At 41.5% G+C, this 20,908-nt stretch overlaps 3 protein-coding genes across 3 annotated transcripts in view; 1 reads left to right on the forward strand and 2 right to left on the reverse strand.

Moving 5' to 3' along the window:
• Nucleotides 1–1,251, forward strand: part of STX3 (syntaxin 3) — a 51,471-nt gene extending 50,220 nt beyond the window's left edge. Inside the window, exon 11 of the mRNA XM_060771483.2 lies at nucleotides 57–1,251. The gene's annotated coding sequence lies outside the window, so the exon portion shown is untranslated. The remainder of the gene's footprint in view (nucleotides 1–56) is intronic.
• Nucleotides 1,252–1,855: 604 nt separating this feature from the next.
• MRPL16 (mitochondrial ribosomal protein L16) lies at nucleotides 1,856–6,415 on the reverse strand. The gene is made up of 4 exons (XM_060771500.2): nucleotides 6,229–6,415; nucleotides 4,193–4,258; nucleotides 2,726–2,874; nucleotides 1,856–2,545 (listed from the first exon to the last, which is right to left on the reverse strand). The coding sequence occupies exons 1-4, from the start codon at nucleotides 6,278–6,280 to the stop codon at nucleotides 2,060–2,062; spliced, it is 753 nt and encodes a 250-aa protein (XP_060627483.2). The 5' UTR covers nucleotides 6,281–6,415; the 3' UTR covers nucleotides 1,856–2,059.
• A 2,256-nt stretch (nucleotides 6,416–8,671) lies between these two features.
• Nucleotides 8,672–17,527, reverse strand: CBLIF (cobalamin binding intrinsic factor). The gene is made up of 9 exons (XM_060754941.2): nucleotides 17,449–17,527; nucleotides 15,821–15,997; nucleotides 14,830–14,973; nucleotides 13,467–13,622; nucleotides 12,608–12,789; nucleotides 12,306–12,492; nucleotides 11,123–11,267; nucleotides 10,671–10,789; nucleotides 8,672–8,745 (listed from the first exon to the last, which is right to left on the reverse strand). Exons 1-9 carry the CDS (start codon nucleotides 17,525–17,527, stop codon nucleotides 8,684–8,686), a joined length of 1,251 nt encoding a protein of 416 aa, XP_060610924.2. The 3' UTR covers nucleotides 8,672–8,683.
• Between the last annotated feature and the right edge of the window lie 3,381 nt (nucleotides 17,528–20,908).

The following is a 20,908-nucleotide window of genomic DNA, read 5'->3' on the forward strand; positions in this document are numbered from 1 at the left end:
TTGTTTATTGCTTTCCTTTTCTGTTACCTTCTCACTAATTTACTTTTTCTTTTCAGAATGGATCTGCAAGATGGCTTTTTTCTTTCATGCCTCCCCAGGTCCTACAGTCTGCAGTGCTTCCTCTTTTTATGGACATATCATCACCTTTCAGAATGTTTTAGCTAAATACCTGGCACCTGGGGTATCAAAAGCAAAAGCCAGAACAAGGCCCAAGCTTAGAATACTGGCATGGAGTATACAAGAGCAAGTGTGAAGATTACTGGAGCACCGGGGCCTTGTTCCTAGCTTCTTCCTTTAGCCAAACTCAGTTTTTATTGGTTCTTTAGAAATATCCAATTGGCCTTGGCTTTCAATTGTGCTGGATCCTTCTGCCCAGTGGTAACCTCTGCAGTGAAATGGAAACATTTGGGGAGAGGTCTTAACAGTTTTTTGTGTAACTCCTCTAAAGATAGTTAGATCACGGATCACTTGCTCTCCCACGATTTTAAGGTGTTTTCCCTAGCCATGCTTTCTCTTCTTGCTCAAAAAAAGTCAAAGGAAAAAAATTAATAGCTCTTCTTAATATCTCCAAAGGTTTATGTGTGGAGTTGTGTATGGAGAGACAGAGTTTCCTCAGCAGTTGACTAATGTTGCTACATAAGCCCCATCACTCTTCTGGTCTCTCTCTGTGTGTATACATATACATACACACACACATATATGCCAAATCTATTTTTTTCAATCTATTACAAAGAATTCTTCAGGCTCTATCTGCAGGCACCTCTAGTGGATCCATGGGCCTATTCTACCAATATTTTTTGTCCATTTCTCACAGTTGTATTAATATGTATAACTTATTATATAGGCCCCACAATATATTTTTATGTATATAACCAGTGTTCTGGGCAAGGGAACTTGTCACTTATTTTAACAACCTAAGCTGTATTTACTCAAGCGTATGTGTTTCCTGCCCCGTGGTATTTCCATTAGCTCCTTCTCCAGCTTGGGAAAACCCTCATGTTGTTTTCCCTGTAAAAATAATTATCACCTGGCAGAGGAAGGGAGATCTCTGCAACTGCATGATGACCTGTCATTCCTTGTAAAAATTCAAAAGTCCCAGCCACTAGTGTGTGAAATGGGAACATGGTATTTTGTGTTGAAGAAGAGCTTATTCAAAGCTTTAAATTGTGGCTCATGTAAGCTACTTTGTTAGTATCGAGAAGGCATGGGTGTTAAAGGAATTTTCCTGAATAAAGAATACACTTGATTGAATTGGTATCCGTAGTGTTAGATTAAGTAAGAAGTAAGTAAGAAACTGTTCTAATACTGTAGTACATGATGAATCCTTATTTCTAGCAGGAATTCACATGATGCTCAGGGTTTGTTCTCAGTGCTGCACAAAAAAATGAATTAAGCTCCTTTCTAGTTACAGCCTTCTTACTCCTTTTCTATCAGGATACATAATTATATACACTGCTGCCTTCTTCCAAAAGATGGCACCCAAGGCAGTTTTACAAGAACAGATGCAAATCTGTACTACTCCCCAATGTAGGTCCACTCTTTCTACATTCTGCTTCTGTGCTAGCCCAGAAGCACATAATTGAATTTCAGTACTAATGCACTGAAGTTAAGCACTGCAGACAAATCAATGCTACATATACCTTGTGAGATAGTATACTTTGTGCAATAACCACTCTAAATACTGATACTTTAAAGTAAAGTACAGAAAAAGAAAACCAAAAAGGCCAACATCATAGGATCTAGGCATTAAACTTGTCAACTAAATTCTGTGTTTTCCAGATTCTTGATTCACTACAAAATCACAGCTCTGATCTAAGGCACAGCAATCTAAATGGCAATCACTGGAATGCACAAGTGCAGTACTAAAAAGTACACCCGGTTTATTTAACCCAGATCCATGTAATTTCAACTCCATATTGGCAAAATCTGCAAGCTCCGTGTTATAGGCCACTCATTATTGACAGGAACCAGGGAGAGAAGATACAGAACATGTAAAAAGTTTCCAAGCAAAAAGTAACATTCTGCAGTGGTATATTAAGTGAGGTTCACACAACCCCATTTATACTCTATCAGGAAGAAAGAATTTCCCCCAGTAACGGCCCTTCTGCTGCAAGTCATAGGGGCTGAGGTATTTCCTTATCCCCAGCATGTTGGCCATGGCAATGCGTTCAAAAGTCCATGGATTCTGGTTGTTGCGTCGCCTCTCCTCCTCTTTCTCATGCATCTCTTGTATGGATTGCTTGCTGACAGCTTGGGCTGGGAAGGGCAATTTCTGCGCCACCTGAGTTAGAAAGCGCTTCACCTCATCAAATTCGCAGTGCCCTCCGACTTCCACTATGAGACGGCCCGCTCTCACTGCTGTCACATAGTGATCTATTGCACCTTTGCCACCACCCATCCTCTGTCCTAGCCCTTTCCGGGTGATGGGCTTATAAGGAGGTGGGACTCTCCACACAGCAAACATTGTCTTGGGATTTAGGTGCCGGTTGATAGTCAGGCGCATCATTTCAAAGTGACCCCAACGGAGGTATCCACCACCCATAGCCTGCAGACAGGAGAGGAAAACATATTATTTGTAGTCAACATAAGGAAAGATGTTACACTTGAACAAACCTGCCGAAGCCACAAGGAAACACCTTTTAATCTGTCCACACCCTTTTCTAACACCACAGTATAATTTTATTCCACATCACTGAAAAGCTACAAGATGGATCTTTACACTCACCAGGATACCATATTGCCCTTCAGTGAATTCTGTGGCTTCTGTTGATGGACCACGGATATCATTTAAATTCTTGCGCTCTCGCCTGACTTTGGGCACAGCTGGGGCTTTATCAACAAATTTCAGTTTGGGTTTCTCAGGAATGGTGATACCTAGGAGGAATAGAATCATACAGTCTTCTTCCCAGAATAGCAAGTCTAATAGCAAACATAGAGAAGCATTACTGGAGGAACTGGCTCTGAAACCACTTCAAGTTGTATGTATGTGCCTCCAAGTTGTCTGTTGACTTTTGGCGAACCCATAAATTTCATATCATTTTCTTAGGTTATGACAACTCAATACTTACATTTGGCTTAATACTTAAGGAAAACTCTGGATGACTTAAAATATCACATTTCTAGCTACAGAATATTTCACTGATTTGTTCCTGTTTGAATCTTGTGTCTATCCTTTCACAGTTTCTGTGTAGAGATTTCTTATCTGAAGAAAACTTTTAGAGAAGGGAGCAGATATCATCAATATGTTAATTTCAATAAGTGGCTCTCCAGAGGTTGCAGGCTGCAGCCATGACCCTGGCTAATGTAGCCAATAGTGAGGGATCATAGGAGTTGCAGTACAAAAATATTGCAAGGCCAAACTTGCCTATTTATGATCTAGAGCTGTGATTCTCAACCTGTGGGTCCCTAGGTGTTTTGGCCTGCATCTCCCAGAAATCTCAGCCAGTTAACCAGCTGTTAGGATTTTTGGGAGTTGCAAGGCCAAAACATCTGGGGACCCACAGGTTGAGAACCACTGATCTAGAGGCTGATGGCAAAGGGTACTAGAATCTAAGAGCAAGTGGTAAAAACAGCTTCTTCCAGTATGTCACAGAGAAAAGAGCTCTTGAAGTATGTTCAAGAAATGTATATTTGACCTTGCTTCCTTCTTAGAGCAACTAAAAAGACTAAGGATTTGTGCATCTATGTACAAGTCTACACGTCTGATTAAGGCAATATAAACTGACCCTAATTTGAAAGCTTATTTCTCAGACTTCAATGAATCATCACTTCTTAACCTAGCAGAAGGGATTATGAAGCCCTCCAGATCTTATAGAACTGAAACATCTAGCACTCTTTAAAAACAATACAATAATTAAAATGATGAACAATTTTAACAAATATAAACTTATTAGTCTTTCAATGGGAATTGCAGGCCTGCTTTTAGCTGATGAGATATGATTGTTGTTGTTTTGTGCTTTCAAGTCGTTTCAGACTTAGATTGACCCTGAGTGAGGGCTGAGTAAATGATCTTGGAGGGCTGTATCCATCCCTCGGGCCTTAGTTTGAGGACCCCTGCCTCAGAGCAACATACAATTCCAATATATATAACTTATAGCTGAATACTGTTAAAACTTGTATAATTCACCCCATCCTCATTTTTTTTAAAAGAAAACTCATTTTATGCCCACATAAACATTGTTTCTCAACATACCACTGTAATCTGGAGGAAGGACAAATTTCTTCAAACCAGCAGTGAGAATTTTGCTGCCACTGGAATCTAAAGAGAAATATAAGGAAGATAAAATACTTGAAGTTGATGCTAAGCAAAAAGTGAACCACCACAAAATCACTGACAAGGACACTGTCTCTCTAATGTACCAATTTATGATAAAATCATAGCTTTCTACATTTGGAAGAGGAGCTGCCTGCAAGAAGGAATACTGCTTTTATATCTTTGGCAATTTTTGCTCTAAAAAGATGCTGAGAAATGCAGACTACCAAGAAATAGCTAAAGGATAAGGAAAAGGGTACTCACAGGATAAAAAAATAACTTTTCTTTCCAAAAACAAAGAAAGTTTAGCTTCAGCAATTAACAGAAATTAAGAATTGATACGAAGATTACCTATTTTACTGTTGCAGCCCAATTACACAGGGGAACTTGCTGAAGATAAAGGATTTCTGCATCACTGCTGTTAATATGTAGAAATAACATGTTGTAAGGCCCCCTGGTGGCGTAGTGGGTTAAACCGGTGAGCTGCTGAACTTACTGACCAAAAGATTGACAGTTTGAATCCGGGGAGCAGAGTGAGCTCCCACTGTCAGGCCCAGCTTCTGCTAACCTAGCAGTTCGAAAACATGCAAATGTGAGTAGATCAATGGGTACCGCTTCAGCGGGAAGGTAATGGCGCTCAATGCAGTCATGCTGGCCATGTGACCTTGGAGGTGTCTACGGACAGCGCCGGCTCTTCGGCTTAGAAATGGAGATGAGCACCACACCCCAGAGTCGGACACAATTGGATTTCATGTCAGGGGAAAACCTTTACCTATGGTCAAAGTGCAGTGTTTCAACTTGGTTCCTTAAGTGCCATATTGAGGGGCAGGGGTGGAAAAGAAATGGAGATGAACACCACCCCCCAGAGTCAAACACGACTAGACTTAATGTCAGTGGAAACCTTTACCTTTAAGCATGCTTTACATCAAGCATGGAATTAGATGATGTTTCTCACTCTTTAGCACAGGGTTCCTCAAACCTTTTAAACAGAGGGCCAGGTCACAGTCCCTCAAACAGTTGGAGGGCCGGATTATAATTTGAAAAATGCATGAATGAATTCCTGTGCACACTGCACATATCTTATTTGCAGTGCAAAAAAAAAAAACACTTAAAAACAATCCAATAATTAAAATGAAGAACAATGTTAACAAATATAAACTTATTCGTATTTCAATGGGAAGCGTGGGCCTGCTTTTGGCTGATGAGACAGGATTGTTGTTGTGTACTTTCAAGTCGTTTCAGACTTAGTTTGACCCTGAGCAAGGGCTGGATAAATGACCTTGGAGGGCAGTATCCGTAGTTTGAGGACCCCTGTTTTAGCACATAACTACAGGCAGTCCCCAGGTTACAGACAAAAAAGGTTCTGTAGGTTTGTTCTTAAAGTTGAATTTGTATGTAAGTGGGAAGTGATGCATTTTAAGTGTAACTCCATTCCATATGTGTGTGTTGGATAGCATAGGGGTGAACATAGGGGTGAACACTCCCGTGGTGTTTGTTTTGCTGTCTGTGCCCCTGTTCAGAAGATTTCACAGCACTTTCTATCTCTAGAATAATTGGATTTTGAAAAAAAGGTTTGTTGTGGAAACAAGGATTGGTGATAATGCTTCGGTGGAGGCTCCTTTTCCCCATGATGACTCTTCCAGGAGTGGATTTTCCTCCTGAGGGGTAGATTTCTCTCGTTTCCTGTTGTCTCACCCTCATTCTTAAGTATAAATTGGATGTAAGTCGGGTATATGTAACTCGGGGACTGCCTGCCTTCCCTGAAACCCCGAGCCAGGAAGGCTCCAGAGAGGGAAGTAGGAAGCAAAGCGGTGCAATGCTGGGCGTCCCTTATACGGAATTCCAAAATAGTCCCAGGCATTTCGCGTAAGGGACACTCACCCTATTCCAGGAGAAAGAGAAAAGCTTGAAAGCAAAGAGAGGGGGTGCCCTAAAATGGTACGCTGGCACTTTAAATGCCCCCTCCCCTCACCGACCTGCTGGAGCCCCGGCGAAGGCGAGCCGAGGGAGACCGAGCCGCCTCCACATGGCGAAGCTGGGCCAGGCAATGCCCGGTCGGCCCCGGGATCAGCAGGCCCCACCAGGCGTGGAACAGGCGGCCGAAGAGCGGAAGGCCCTGGAGCGCCCTTCCCAGCGAGGTGCACCGCCTTCCTCCGCCCGGGTGGCAGCACTTCCGGGAAGGAGGGAGTGTGCGAGTGCAAGGAAACAATAGCCAGGACGATTGGTTCCGGAGAATAAATGACCCCCCTCCCCACCACCACGAAGTAAAGGAACGCCAATAATGTATAATATTATAATGTAATACAATATAATAATAATATGATATTATAATTATATATTTTATATTACATGTAATATTACTAATAATATTACAATATAATGGAATAGTACAATATAGTGAGGGTGTCTTGGACTGCGAGAAGATCCAACCAGTCCATCCTCCAGGAAATAAAGCCCGACTGCTCACTGGAGGGAAGGATACTAGAGACAAAGTTGAAGTACTTTGGCCACATCATGAGGAGACAGCAAAGCCTAGAGAAGACAATTATGCTGGGGAAAGTGGAAGGTAAAAGGAAGAGGGGCCGACCAAGGGCAAGATGGATGGATGGCATCCTTGAAGTGACTGGACTGACCTTGAAGGAGCTGGGGGTGGTGACGGCCGACAGGGAGCTCTGGCGTGGGCTGGTCCATGAGGTCACGAAGAGTCGGAGACGACTGAACGAATGAACAACAAACAATATAGTGAAGTATAGCGCTGATATTGTACTGTGCTAATGGTATAATGTGTATATGTGTGTGTGTGTATATATATATATAATATTGTAAATATTGTAAGATAATATATATTTATATATTGTAAGCCGCTCTGGGTCCCCTGAGATTATTTATTTATTTGCGACATTTATTTATTTATTATTTATTTATTTGCGACAGGTGTCATATAAATGTCACAAATAAATAAATAATCAGGGTGTGTGTGGGTGCAGATGAGGTTTTTGCACAATAATTATGTGAACTCAATAGGTCTTAATTCTAGGTCAATGTGTATTGCATGCCCATCAACAGTTCACAGATTAAACCCAGGACACGTAAGGTCAATCAGCATCAGAGTATGGTGAAGGCAGGGAAAGTTAGTAATAAGGAAATAGAGACAAACTGTTGCAGAAGTTTGCTTTTCCTTGAACCTACAGGGAAGGGGAAGGAGGTGAGTGAAGCTGAGACATTTTAAAGGGATTTCAAAAAAAGAGATGATAAGAGTATTAAATGGAGCTATCCTTGTCAAATTTGGACAGGCAAAAAACATGGTATCAGAGTGCACGTTGCAAAAAAAAAAAATCCATGTTATTTATCTGCTTTCCCTTATATCACAATCCCTAAATCATCTCAATTCAAAATTTGGTGTGATTATGTATTTACTTCAGGAAGTGTGGGAGCTTCACAGATGGCCAAAAACAATATGGACATGACAGGAGGTCTGATTCAGTTTTGAAAAACAAGTATTTTTAAAAGGTTAACAAAATTGAACCACCATTTCTAAGATCTTTCAGAAATTTTTTGTTCACCCTTCCGTCCTCCCTTTCACTCTTTTACCCCTTCCTTCCGTCCTTCTGTCCATCCACCCTCCTCTGCACCCCACCCCCACCCCCAAAGGCAATCTGATGCTTTGGTCTCAGGGGCTGTGGAAGCAGCTTTGGAGGAGCGGATGCATGTTTAGGGCCACACTTTGCTCATCCCTGGATTAAAGGAACGTAAGGGGAAAACAGGCTGAACTTGCATAGCAGCAACTGTAGAGTTAGATGCTAGTTTCCTGCTAATCCAAGTGAAAGATTAACCTAAGGCCCATCTACACAGCCCTATATCCCAGAATATCAAGGCAGAAAATCCCACAATATCAACTTTGAATTGAGTTATCTGAGTCCACACTCAGATAATGTGGGATTTCCCTCCTTGATAATCTGGGATATAGGGCTGTATGGAAGTGCCCCTAGAGATCTTGGAATTACTCTCAAGTAGGAGCTAGTGTAAATGAGAGGTGGAGGCGGAGGTATGTGGAATATTGCTTTATACTGTTTTGCTATATATCGGGGTGGAGATCTTGTAGCCCTTCAGACATTGTTGGAATGCTTGTTACATCATTCTTTATTCATGGCAATATTGGCTGAGGTTAATGGAAGTTGTAATGTAACAACATCTGGAAGGCATCATGATGTCCACTTGTCTCATGTATAAAATGAGGAGCATCCCCATTGTGTGAATATAAAGACAAGCAGTACTTTGTTGACAGTGACACTAATTGACACATCACTCCAATTAATCATTTATTATTAACTTTCTGGATCTTCAAGGTAACACACAGTGGAGATATACTTTGGTATATTTTCTAGATACATCTTTGAACATTTGTCCTTTGTCCTCTAGAGAACTGGTTTATCAGTATGTGTTGAATATGGCCAGAATGTGCTCATTATCTGTAGGCTTGTAGCTGCCAACACCTGGAAAAAATGAGATATATGTTGGAAATTGAATGATATGTCACAGAATGATTATTTCATCTTAGCTCAACCTAAGTGAATAATTATAATAACAAAACTTTATTTGTAGACCACCCAATCTCCCCAAATAGACTCAAGAGGAGAGGAACATTTTTATATTAAATGAGTGCCACTGCTCAATTGACTTACGACCTCATCACACTAGAGCAGCATTTCTCAACCTGGTGGTTGCTACACCTGGAGGGTTTGAATGGCCTAAGACCATCAGAAAACACAGGAACTGCTTTGCCAGAGAAGGCTGAAGATCTCTTTGTCTGTTCTTCTCTTCATTTTTGGGGGAGAATCCTTCCACCAAAAGCCCTCCTCCACTGTGATTTGCCGGGCTCTCAACAGGCCTTTTAGCCAAGGGGAGGGCTGTTTCTGAGACTCTTAAGTAGATAGGGTAGAGCAGGCGTGCTTTACATATGGCAGTGTGGTGCACATGCACGGGTGAGGGAGAGCATGCGCCAGCGGTCAAGTCCCTTCAAGCACCATGTGAGACTGAGAGTAACCCTACAGCATCAGGAGGAGGAGTAGCAGCAGCAGAAGCAGCTTAGGTAAATCCATCTTTCCTTTTGTATTTTTTATTAATGCTCTCATTAGAAAATGCATAAGGATGTGGGTGAACTACAACTCCCAAAATCGTGGGTTAGTCCTCCCCTAAGCCTGCCAGTATTCAAAGTTAGCCACGTTGGGTCTGTGTGCCAAGTTTGGTCCAGATCCATCATTATTTGAGTCCACAATGCTCTCTGGATGTATGTGAACTACAACTCCAGAAACTCAAGGTCAATGCCCACCAAACCCTTCCAGTATTTTCTGTTGTCATGGGAATTCTGTGTGTCAAGTTTGGTTCAGTTTTCCATCATTGGTGGAGTTCAGAATGCTCTTTGATTGTAGGTGAACTTCAAATCCCAGCAACTACAACTTCAAAATCAACCCCCCCCCCCCCCGCCCGAACCCTACCAGTATTCAGATTTGAGTGTATTGGGTATTTGTGCCAAATTTGGTCCAGTGAATGAAGATACATCCTGCATGTCAGATATTTACATTACAATTCATAACAGTAGCAAAATTACAGTTATGAAGTAGCAACAAAAATCATTCTATAGTTGGGGATGACCACAACATGAGGAACTGTATTAAGGGGTTGTGGCATTAGGAGGGTTGAGAACCACTGTACTAGAGCATCTATCCACTTTAAATCTGGTTGCCGCCTCCTGCAGAATTCTGGGATTTGTAGTTTAAGGAGGGACCGTTAAGCTGCTCCGTCCTGCACCTCCCTAAACTACAAATCCCAGAATTCTGCAAGAGGCAGCAACCGAATTTAAAGTGGATAGATGCTCTAGTGTGAGGAAGTCCTGTGTCAGATTTATTTCACTGAAATCAGAAACAGAAAGCTTACCACTACATTACACTTAGATGAACATTTTATTATCCCACTTTGGCTACACAGCATTTGATGTTCATTTCTTGCCTCACTGTTTTACCCATAACATCATCTTGAATTTCCTATCTGACCATAATGCTGGGCTCTTGCTTTCTTTTGGATAATCATGTTTTTTGGAAACTCTCAGTAAGGCCTAAATCCACCAGTCAAAAGCAGTTCTTTGGAACTTCTTATCTTATTCCTTATTCACCTCTCAGTTTAATAGATAAAAATATATAATGTCTTTAATTGCAGTTTTGGAATGGTGTATCTGAATGTGCAGACACAGCCCTACTGTTTTGCTCTTCTTATTCGCTTGTGATATACCTTTTTTAACAAATCAAACACAATAAATAGAGAAGAAACTATATTTTCTGGTGAATTTAGTCCTCTGTAATTCCCAATAGCCATTGTTCATCTTCCCTAGATTACAAATACTCCATATCTGAAGGTTTTATACCTTGATCAAGAGGTGTTTTGCCACTGAAGAACTCCCAGTAGGTCTTCTCATTGTTGTTGGCTTCAACACCATTGATAGAGACAACCATGGGACCCCAGGAAGTCTGCTCAGTTTGAAAGCTGTGAGATTCAAAGAATGCAAAATGTGTAAGAATGATGGTAAAAAAAATATATAGATAGACCATGAAGGAGAAGATATGTAAACACAGATACAGCAAGACTCACTCAAAAATCTAAAAGGAAAAAGAAAAATGCAACATTGAAAAAGTGACAGAGAAAGGTGAAAATAACTTAGCAGAATTGAAATAGAATATCCAGGTTTCTCTAAACTATATAAGTTTAATGCAACTTGCGAAGGGACATTTCAGTGGTTCTTTATTTGCTTTTTGTAAAAAAAATCTATAAATAAATTATCACAATTTGCATTCCAAGCTTTAAACTTCCCTCATTTACCTGAATTTACTTGGTTCTGCACTTTGAGCCGCTTCCAAGACAGCAAGTAGTACGGAGCCCTTTGGCACCTCCACCGTTATGGAAAATGTGAAGTAGGTTCCTACTCGGTCATTGCTAATGGTGTACTGAACCGAAATGGTGGAAACTGTGCAAAAGAAAAAAATCCAGGTGATGTGACATATTATGCCTCCCCTTCATATTTTAAGGGCTATCCAGTATTTGCCCCATCTCTCTATGTTGAGACAGACTGACATGGTTGTCTGTGTATGCACTTTCTAGTTGCCTCTCAATTTATACTGTCCCTATTAATTTCATTGGCTTTTCTTACACAACGAATATCCACAGATGGTCTCTAACTGCATTTCATGTACGTTGCACCCACCCTTTCTTCCACAGAGAATGATGCTTTCAATAGGAGACAGTGGCTGTGCTAGCTGGGGGTGGGGGCGGATTCTGTGTATTATAGTTCAAACAGTAACGTTTTCAAACTCCACTGAATTGTGATCATCCCATCGCATTCCCAAGTCATTGCCATGGATCTAAATACAGCACAGCACTTGTTCCTGACCAGTTCTTGGTGTTTTTTTAAATCTTGTGGGTCTCCTTAGAAATAACTCCAAAGACATTCATGTGGAAGAAATATCATTAGGAAATTGTTTATCACATGCTCAACCCCAGCAAGAAAGTGCTACCTTTTACATTTGGTTGACTAATTCATGAGGTTTATGGGAAGGATCGGTTTTCCTTCATGGCATTGAACTGAGACATTGGTGGAAAGAGATAAATATGTCAGGCATCAGCTAAAATGTAGAACAAAGGTAGCTATTATGTGGCCTTCCAGATATTGTTGCGCTGCAACTCCAAACATTCTTTGCCATTGGCTAAGTTAACTAGGGCTGATGAGAAGTGTAGTCAAACAATATCTGGTGGGCTGCAGGATTTCCCACTCATAGTGTAGGAAATCAATCGGGTGGAAGTAAAAAAGATGACAACCCTGCTTAACTTTTAATGTCAGCTTCAGCAACTCTGTTGAAAGACAGAATACAGATTTTTGGTCTGGCTGTTTCCCGCAAGATGAACCTTTACCAAGAAACTTCTTGTTCTAGTATTTCTTGAAAGAACAGAGAAATTGCCCGATGCCATACACCTTGAAAGAGAGAACCTCATGAGGATGAAGACTTACCATCTTCTGGGGAGCAAACAAAGCCCTTTACATCCAAGTATGTTTTGCCCACCAGAGAAGGTAGGATCTGAGAAGCAGCTCCAGGGGTATTAAAGGTTCCCAGGTAGACCTCGTCCAACATTTTGTCTAGCGTCTTACTACAGCTCCATGCTCCGCTGGGATAGAACTCAGAAGTAACACTGAGGGCCTATAAAGCAGTAATGGAAGCAAACTTGCATGATATAGATTGAGAACAAGATGCAGAGGGTGGAGGAGACTCTTGGGGTTGTCCCCTTCAGTGATCAGTGTAAGGAGGCACATACCTGCATTGCTAGGCCAGTGCTATAGATGTTACCAATGATGCCACTGCTCTTCTGTTCACCAAGGATTTGCTTTGTGAGGTGGGCCAAGGCATCCTGAATGGTTCCCACAAGCTTGTTCTGCTGAGTTGCGATCATTCCATCATACACACAGTCCAGTGCCAAACTTGCTACGGCTGCAGTATCTGCATATTGCAACATCATTTCATAGTTCAAAGATAGGCAAGTATACTCTTCAGAGGGTTTTTGGACAGCAGCTTCCATAATCCGATGGGATTTGTATGCCAAAAAACTTTGGGAGAGTCACAATTGTCCCCCTTTACTGAATCCTTAGCCACCACCAGATAGGTAGGGAGTGCAAGAAGAGTGCCACTATCTGGTGCTGCATGTGGGAAATCACACCATAGTACCCCACATTTCCCAGGTGTGAACTGGAACACAAGTTGCTATGCTATACAAGAGTGTAGTCAAGATGGCAAAATTTATTAATGAAGAAGTACAATCAAGCTAGGAGAGGCTACAGCAGTTTGCTTTTGCCTGAGTTTATCAGAAAGGGCAAAAGCCTGTCCCCTTCTCATCAGCTTACTGTATTAATTGAGTGCAACTATTTTTGCACTTTGAGCTCACTTTGCAGCAATGGAAGTAACCTGAGGAGGGAAAGTAGGAGAACAAAACTGGGACATTTGAAAAGCAGATGAAAAAGTGATAGTGAACATCCTCCTTCACTCCCAAAATGGTATCAAGGATATAGATGTGTGGAGGTGTTTGTAAACTCTGCATGCAGTCTTTAGTGCTTTGGAAGAAGGGTGAAATTAAATTGTAATTTAAAATAAGGTGTATAATTCAAGTGCCATTCTCTTACCGACAGAGAAATGGCCTGAACTCTGGAAGCCATTAGACAGTCCTGCCTTGGCAAGGATGATAGCTGCCATTTCGACATCCGGGCTGTTTTCTACACACAGGGCCAGACAATCCAGTGCCAGCTGGTAGTAAGTTGTCTTGGGGGCATCATGGCTATCTGCAAAGCAACCAGGAGTTATTGGGTCCTTGCTTCTTCTTATAATCAACACAGAGCTTCTATTTCCAACCTAATGCCAAGTCCTGGAGCAATGGTTCTCAAGCTTTAGTCCTCCAGGAGTTTGGGGCTTCAGTTCGCAAAAGCCCCAGCCAGCTTAGTCAATAATCAAGAATTCTGGGAGCTGAAGTCCAAAAATACCTGGAAGACCAAAGGATGATTCTCAAACAGAACACAAAGAAAAACACATCATGAGCCCCATTCAGACATTTGGAAGTGAGTGCCAGGGATCTGGTGCAGGGAGTGTGTAGACTCTAGGTTGATTACATGGGGAGGAAACATATAGAGCAGGTACTGCTTCAGTCCTTACACTCCTTCAGTGCATAGTTGGCAACAGATCTGCATAGCACGGATGCAAAAAAAGGGGGTGGGACCAAAAGGGAGTGGGACAAAAGGGGGTGGGACCAACATGTGAAGCCCCCACCCCCACACATGTGACTATTTCATGAGGCCTCCTGAATGATGTGATAGGTTTGATCTCTAAAAGACAGAGCTTGAAGTGCCATTTATCAAATTTGCAGGATGTTTTTGTTTAGAACCTAATATTTCACAAATGAAAATTAGGACAGAATGTGTTCAAAGGGGCATCTTTTGCAAACCACAGTGGTTGAAAACCACAGGAATGTCTACATTCAACTTTGATTCAGACGATGATTATGGCTGAAGAATTAGCAGAAAACTAAAAGCAGTTGGTGTATTGCACCTAAAATATTTTGAACTGGCAACATGGATGCCAGCCTCATTCTGTGAGCAACAAGAATGTTGGGAAAACGTTTAATGTATCCTGTAGAAGGCATTCCCAAAGGATGTAGACATTTCGCAGCCAAACAGATGGGAGTCATAACACAAGGGATGGGACCAGAAGACCGAGCACTTGGTTGTAGTGTTAGCTGCTCCAGTGACTTCTATTTCTGTCATTCAGTGATTCTGCTTTGAGTTTCAATATGAACTGTAAAGACTCACTAAGGTTCTGAACTAGGGTGCCTTCAATATGTTCAGCACATTGGATAGCTCCTTTAAAGCTGAATTAAAAAAAATCCACATCCACTGGATAGAGTCACCAAGCCACTTGTGGTTAGCTGTCAAGAGTCAACTTTGACTCTTCTAACTGAATTATGAGAAGGAATACAATGCCTGTATGTCTACTTACAATAGTAGTCAATCTCTTCCTTTGTTTTCTCCTCAAGGACATGAACCAAGTTAACTGTCTTTTCTGGTGTGGTGACATCAGCAGGGTTTTCACAGGATGATCGGAGAGCCAGGACATAAAGGGCTACTTTACCAGATGTCATCTCTGCAGAAATAGATGAAATGGAGGGGACAGACATTAAAAAAGGCCCTAGTGAGCACATTTTGAATAATTAGAAATTACGGAATAGTTGTATACAGGCAGCCCCAAGTTATGAACAAGATAGGTTCTATGGGTTTGTTTTTAAGTTGAATTTGAATGTAAGTTGGAACAAGTACATCTTCTAAGTGTAACTCCAGCCTATCTATCAATCATCTATCTATCTATCTATCTATCTATCTATCTATCTATCTATCTATCTTTGGATAGCATAGGGAAGGGTTACCACCCTTGTGGCTTGTGTTTTGCTATCTTTGTCCCTGTGTGGAATATTTCATTTCATTTACTGTCCCTATGATAATTGGATTTTTAAAAAAATATTGGCTTGTTGTAGAAACAAGGGTTGGTGAGAAAGCTTAAGTGAAGACACTTTCCCCCCTCGTTAACTCTTCCAGGAGCTAATTTCCCTTCCTAGGGGTTGCTTTCTCTCACTTCCTGTTGTCTCACCCCATTTTTAACTAGGAGTCGTTTGTAAGGTAGATGATTGTAACTCGGGGACTACCTGTATGAAACAAATTGCTATTTGTTTGTTGGAGTGGGAGTGGGGAGGGAATATTGAGGAAAAGAAGAAACAAACAGAAAAAACAGAAACCCCTCATGGTTAGCTTAGCTTTAAGATCAGGCTTTAGAAAGGCTTTAATTCCTACAAGGGTCCCCCCCCCCTCCACACACCAATAAATAAATAATGGAAACGAAGAGGACTGGCTCTTGAATACCCATTTATTTTAATACACATGTCATTTGTAACAAGTCAGCATACCAAGAAGGACATATCTCCTTTTAGATGTTCTACCTTTTGCAGCTGTGTCCTTGAGCTGCTGTAGGAGTAACTTTCTTGCAGTGATGTCCTGGTTTTCTGCCAGGTTCAAAGCAATCAGGACACTGGGCTCAGGGAAACATAGCAGGTTGGCATAGTCCACCAATTGCTTCTCAAGGCCTGTGACCAATGATTGTTGGCTCTCAGGAACAACTGGAATGGAGGAAAGCAGAAGTTTGTCAAGCAGCAGTATTAGACCTGGATCTCTTCCCAGGAATTTTTGTAGGTCTTCCGTTCAAATCAGGTAGCGGGTAGTAACTTTCAGACATGCATGATCTGTTTTATTACCAACATCTGCAGAGCCTGGTGTAAATGAAGAACACTTTGAGTTCTAGAATCCAGTGGCCAGGAAGTTGTTCATAGTACCAAAACAATACAATAAAATGTTGCTGTGTGCCTTCAAGTTGTTTCTAATTTAAAAGTAGGTGATCCTAACATATAATGGGAGTTTCTGGGGTTTATATGACTTGCCTAGCATCACTGAATGGGATTCAGTGCCTGAGCAAGAAATCAAACCCTGGTCTCCAGAGTCATAGCCCAACACTCAGATCACTATATTACCAAACATAAAATGGAATTCACAGTACCTCCAAACAAAAAGGGTGCTCAAGGTGTTGGTGAATTCAATGGGAGCTCAAGGTAGAAATCCAATTTGATGACAGAGAAGGAAACATTCCCAGGATTGAATCAGATCATATCAGGAAACAGAGGAAAAGACCCAGATACTCTTGTGTATCCCAGTCACTCGTAATGTAAATTTTGTATTTATTAATGACCTATATATTTTTTTAAAATATTCAGGTGAATAAAAAGGTGCACTATGCATGAGACAGTCCTTAGAGTGATTGTCTTTTAAAACTGCATTTTAAGACGGGGACTCCTTAGAAACACAAAGAAATCATGGTGTCAAATGTTGATGAACCGCTGTTGGAAGGCACAAAGTGAGCTGCTGATATTCTGTAGAAATTTTTCTTCATACAGGAGAGTTCACCATATCCTGCAACACTCAAGCATTTCAACAGGGTGTAGTTCTGATGCACATGCACAGCACATATATACAAGGTTAAAAAGCCACCATCGCACTACTGTTAATAACAGCAACCAAATTTCTTTGTTCTACACATGATGGCTGTGAGAACAGAGTGGTTGTTATTTCATTATTTTTGCCCTGCTCAACAGAACATAACTATACATCACCATAAGACAGAGCTAGGAAATGTGTGGCCCTCTGAATATCATGGAAGCCCAGTTTCCATTAGCCCTCATTAGTCTGGCCAGCGGTTAAGCAAAATGGGAGTAATAGTTCATCAACACCTTGTAATGTGAATGTTCCCTACTATTATTGCTCAGGAGCAAGAAATAAAAATGACCTCTTTCCAATCCTACTATGATCACCATTTTATCTGAAAAGGCAGGGGTAGAAGGTAGGTGATAGCAGGGGGCACAGGGGTAATGCCTTTGCCAGTTGAATATCATGTTCCCTACCCTTTGCTGTAAATATTGTGGGCCTAGCTCCTAAATCCCATCCATATTTAATCAGTTTCTGGCCGTTCTAGCAGGGGAGATATCTAGATAACTACGAGGGAAGATTTTATAATACTCACCGCAAGTCCCAGAGGAGATGGAAGCAGCACTGGTCCATGTGCAGAACAGGCAAAGAATAGTAAGAGTTGAGAGGAACATTTTGAATTCCAGTTCCTTTTTCTCTTGTTGGGAAAGCCTTTCCTTGATACCTCAGAGAATATCAGTCTACAGAGGCCAGAATGCCTGATTGGACTTCCTTTTATATAACCTATTAGTACAGCCCTGGTTTCCTCCCTATCAACTTTTAAAATCAAGGTTGCCAATTGATAGTATTGACTTTAATTTACTTATCTTAGTTTCCACAACATTAGCCCTCAAAGGTTTTTACAAGGTGATGCCAGGGGACAAATAGTTCCAGTAAAGGTGATGGGTGAGCGTTACTGAAAGGGAGGGAGGTTCAAGTAAGAGTTGTGCAGAGTCTGTGGGAAAATAGCCCATTGCTAATAATGTATTTGCTGTGTAAACATGACATGCTTTAGCAGCAGGCATTCAATGGAAGCAAACATCTTAGAGGTGACTTCAATTAAGCACATAGGTGAACATAGCAAACCATGCTTCTAAAACGAGAATAAATTACGGTATAAAGAATAATATTTGCAGAGATGATACCACTGCCAAATACTTTTGTAAGGAAATGGGTTGTCTGCTCATGGAAATAAAATCTGAGCATTGTTGGGGTCCGCACATTGGGATTACAACTGAATAATGTCATGAAGGTACCAGACGCCCCATGAAAAGATTGTATCAAGTACAGCAGTTTCACCCCAAATGCTTGATACGGAAGCACCAGACAGCATCTGTATTGCATATATGCTACTACATACAACCTGACATCAAAAGTCTGTTTCTCCAGCTTTCCCTCACCATCCTCTTTGGGACAATGCTGCTAAAAAAACCTTTCAGCTAGATAAAGGAGAAGAAAGAAGTGATTGTGGCTGAGTGATCATAAAAGACTTTGTAAGGAGGAGCTTCTTTGTTATAGCTTGTTAACTGAGGTTTGTCTGTATTGCTATAGAGATTCTAATATTGATTAAATTAGGTTATACATGCCAAACAGTATAATACATACTAAATAAATACAACAAACTTTTAAAAGCATATGTTCATAAACCAGACTTTCTGGAAGTAGGAAGACAATTAACTCAAACAGCAAATTAACTGTAGTGATGTTTCTAAGAATGACGCACCCTCCAGTATTTCACAGATGAAGACCAGACACATGTGGTTGAGCAGCACCAGACTGTGGTCATGTTATTAATGAAGAAACAGAGAAACCAGGAGAGGCTGCAGAAATTTGCTTTTTCCTGAGCCTTAAGGAAAGGATTCTACCTCCACCTCTCCCCACTGCTGACTTACATGGATGAAAATTAGATTTGTACGTTGAATTCAGTTTGCAGCAATTGAAGTAAGTTTGAAGCAAAAAGGAGAAGCGGGAAAATAGAAACTGAAACATTATAAAATCAGCTGAAAAACTGGAACAACAGAAGATTACATAGGACTACCGCTGCCAGTTTGGAGGGTATAGAATCAGGCTCTGAATCCAGGGTTCATGCAGGACAAGGTTTTCATTCTGGGAAGAAGTATGGTTCATGGTGTAGTGGTTAGCTAGGACCACAGATAAGAGAATCCGTGCCCGACAAGTGTATGCCAGGACAGAGGAACCAAATCACCAAGTTGAAAACAAGCCACATAGGTGTATTACGATTTGGCCAAAAATGATGCAAGTACAGCAATTTGTACAAGCATACACATATAGAGAAAGCACAACATCTTATACAAAGCTCCTGCTCCCTCCCCTGATTGGCTGAAAGAGGGATTGGTCAGCTGAGGAACCAATCAGCTGGTGGGATGTCCTCCTGGGAGGAGATGTAATCCACAAAGACACTGTTAAAGAAATGATAATGAGCTTCTGATTCACTCAACTGTCCAGTTCCATGTTTGACAAAGATAGGAGCTTCCGAATACAAAGGTGTGCAGCTCCTAAAGCAAAAGGTTATGCTCTTGGGCAGTCAGTTGCTGGGCTGTCAATCAGGAGGTTTAACAGATGTACATACTCTGAGCTTCTGTTTCCATGGTCAGCAATCTCTCAGCCTCAAGTGGACCATTAAAGTAGACAAACAATTCTGGGCTCATCTGGCCTGACACAGGAAACTACTTACTATACCTGCATATATATGAACAATGAATTTTGATGATTACCTGGCTTGGGAAACAGCCAGAGGTTTTTGCCCACCTATTGGTTCTCACAGAATTGCCTCAGCAAGGTTATGCAAAGGTGACTATCTCTGGGCTACATCTTGTTGCATTTTATAAAGAATTTTATATATAGTCAACATGGATTTATCAAAAACAAGTCATGCCAGACTAATCTGATCTCTTTTTTCAATAGAGCTACAAGCTGGGTAGATGCGGGGAATGCCGTGGATGTAGCGTACCTGGATTTCAGTAAGGCCTTCGACAAGGTCCCCCATGACCTTCTGGCAAGGAAACTAGTCCAATGTGGGCTAGGCAAAACTACGGTGAGGTGGATCTGTAATTGGTTAAATGGACGAACACAGAGAGTGCTCACTAATGCTTCCTCTTCATCCTGGAAAGAAGTGACGAGCGGAGTGCCGCAGGGTTCCGTCTTGGGCCCGGTCCTGTTCAACATCTTTATTAATGACTTAGATGAAGGGCTAGAAGGCAGGAACATCAAGTTTGCAGACGACACCAAATTGGGAGGGATAGCCAATACTCCAGAGGACAGGAGCAGGATTCAAAACGATCTTGACAGATTAGAGAGATGGGCCAAAACTAACAAAATGAAGTTCAACAGTGACTTTGGCAGGAAAAACGAAATGCAAAGATACAGAATGGGGGACAATGCCTGGCTCAAGAGCAGTACGTGTGAAAAAGATCTTGGAGTCCTCGTGGACAACAAGTTATACATGAGCCAACAATGTGATGTGGCGGCAAAAAAAGCCAATGAGATTCTGGCCTCCATCAATAGGAGCATAGTGTCTAGATCTAGGGAAGTCATGCTAACCCTCTATTCTGATTTAGTTAGACCACACCTGGAATATTGTGTCCAATTCTGGGCACCACAATTCAAGAGAGATATTGACAAGCTCTAATGTGTCCAGAAGAGGGCGACTAAAATGATCAAGGGTCTGGAGAACAAGCCCTATGAGGAGCGGCTTAAGGAGCTGGGCATGTTTAGCCTGAAGAAGAGAAGGCTGAGAGGGGATATGATAGCCATGTATAAATATGTGAGAGGAAGCCACAGGGAGGAGGGAGCAAGCTTGTTTTCTGCTTCCCTGGAGACTAGGAACTGAAACAATGGCTTCAAACTACAAGAAAGGAGATTCCATCTGAACATGAGGAAGAACTTTCTGACTGTGAGAGCCGTTCAGCAGTGGAACTCTCTGCCCCGGAGTATGGTGGAGGCTCCTTCTTTGGAAGCTTTTAAACAGAGGTTGGATGGCTATCTGTCAGGGGTGA

Source organism: Anolis sagrei, chromosome 1 (genome assembly GCF_037176765.1).
Source record: "Anolis sagrei isolate rAnoSag1 chromosome 1, rAnoSag1.mat, whole genome shotgun sequence".
NCBI classification, from domain to species: Eukaryota; Metazoa; Chordata; class Lepidosauria; order Squamata; family Dactyloidae; genus Anolis; species Anolis sagrei.

What these genes read in the sequence shown, in the direction of transcription:
- MRPL16 (XM_060771500.2), bottom strand. Translation starts at nt 6,280, where the DNA reads ATGTGGAGGCGGCTCGGTCTCCCTCGGCTCGCCTTCGCCGGGGCTCCA. An exon ending in CTTCGCCGGGGCTCCAGCAG is followed by an intron (nt 4,259 to 6,228) that starts GTCGGTGAGGGG and finishes ATTTCTCTTTAG; the next exon opens with ATTCCAGTGGCAGCAAAATT. An exon ending in CCTTCCTCCAGATTACAGTG is followed by an intron (nt 2,875 to 4,192) that starts GTATGTTGAGAA and finishes TATTCCTCCTAG; the next exon opens with GTATCACCATTCCTGAGAAA.
- CBLIF (XM_060754941.2), bottom strand. Translation starts at nt 17,527, where the DNA reads ATGTTCCTCTCAACTCTTACTATTCTTTGCCTGTTCTGCACATGGACC. An exon ending in GGAAGAGATTGACTACTATT is followed by an intron (nt 13,623 to 14,829) that starts GTAAGTAGACAT and finishes GTTGCTTTGCAG; the next exon opens with ATAGCCATGATGCCCCCAAG. An exon ending in CAAAACACCTCTTGATCAAG is followed by an intron (nt 8,746 to 10,670) that starts GTATAAAACCTT and finishes CATTTTTTCCAG; the next exon opens with GTGTTGGCAGCTACAAGCCT.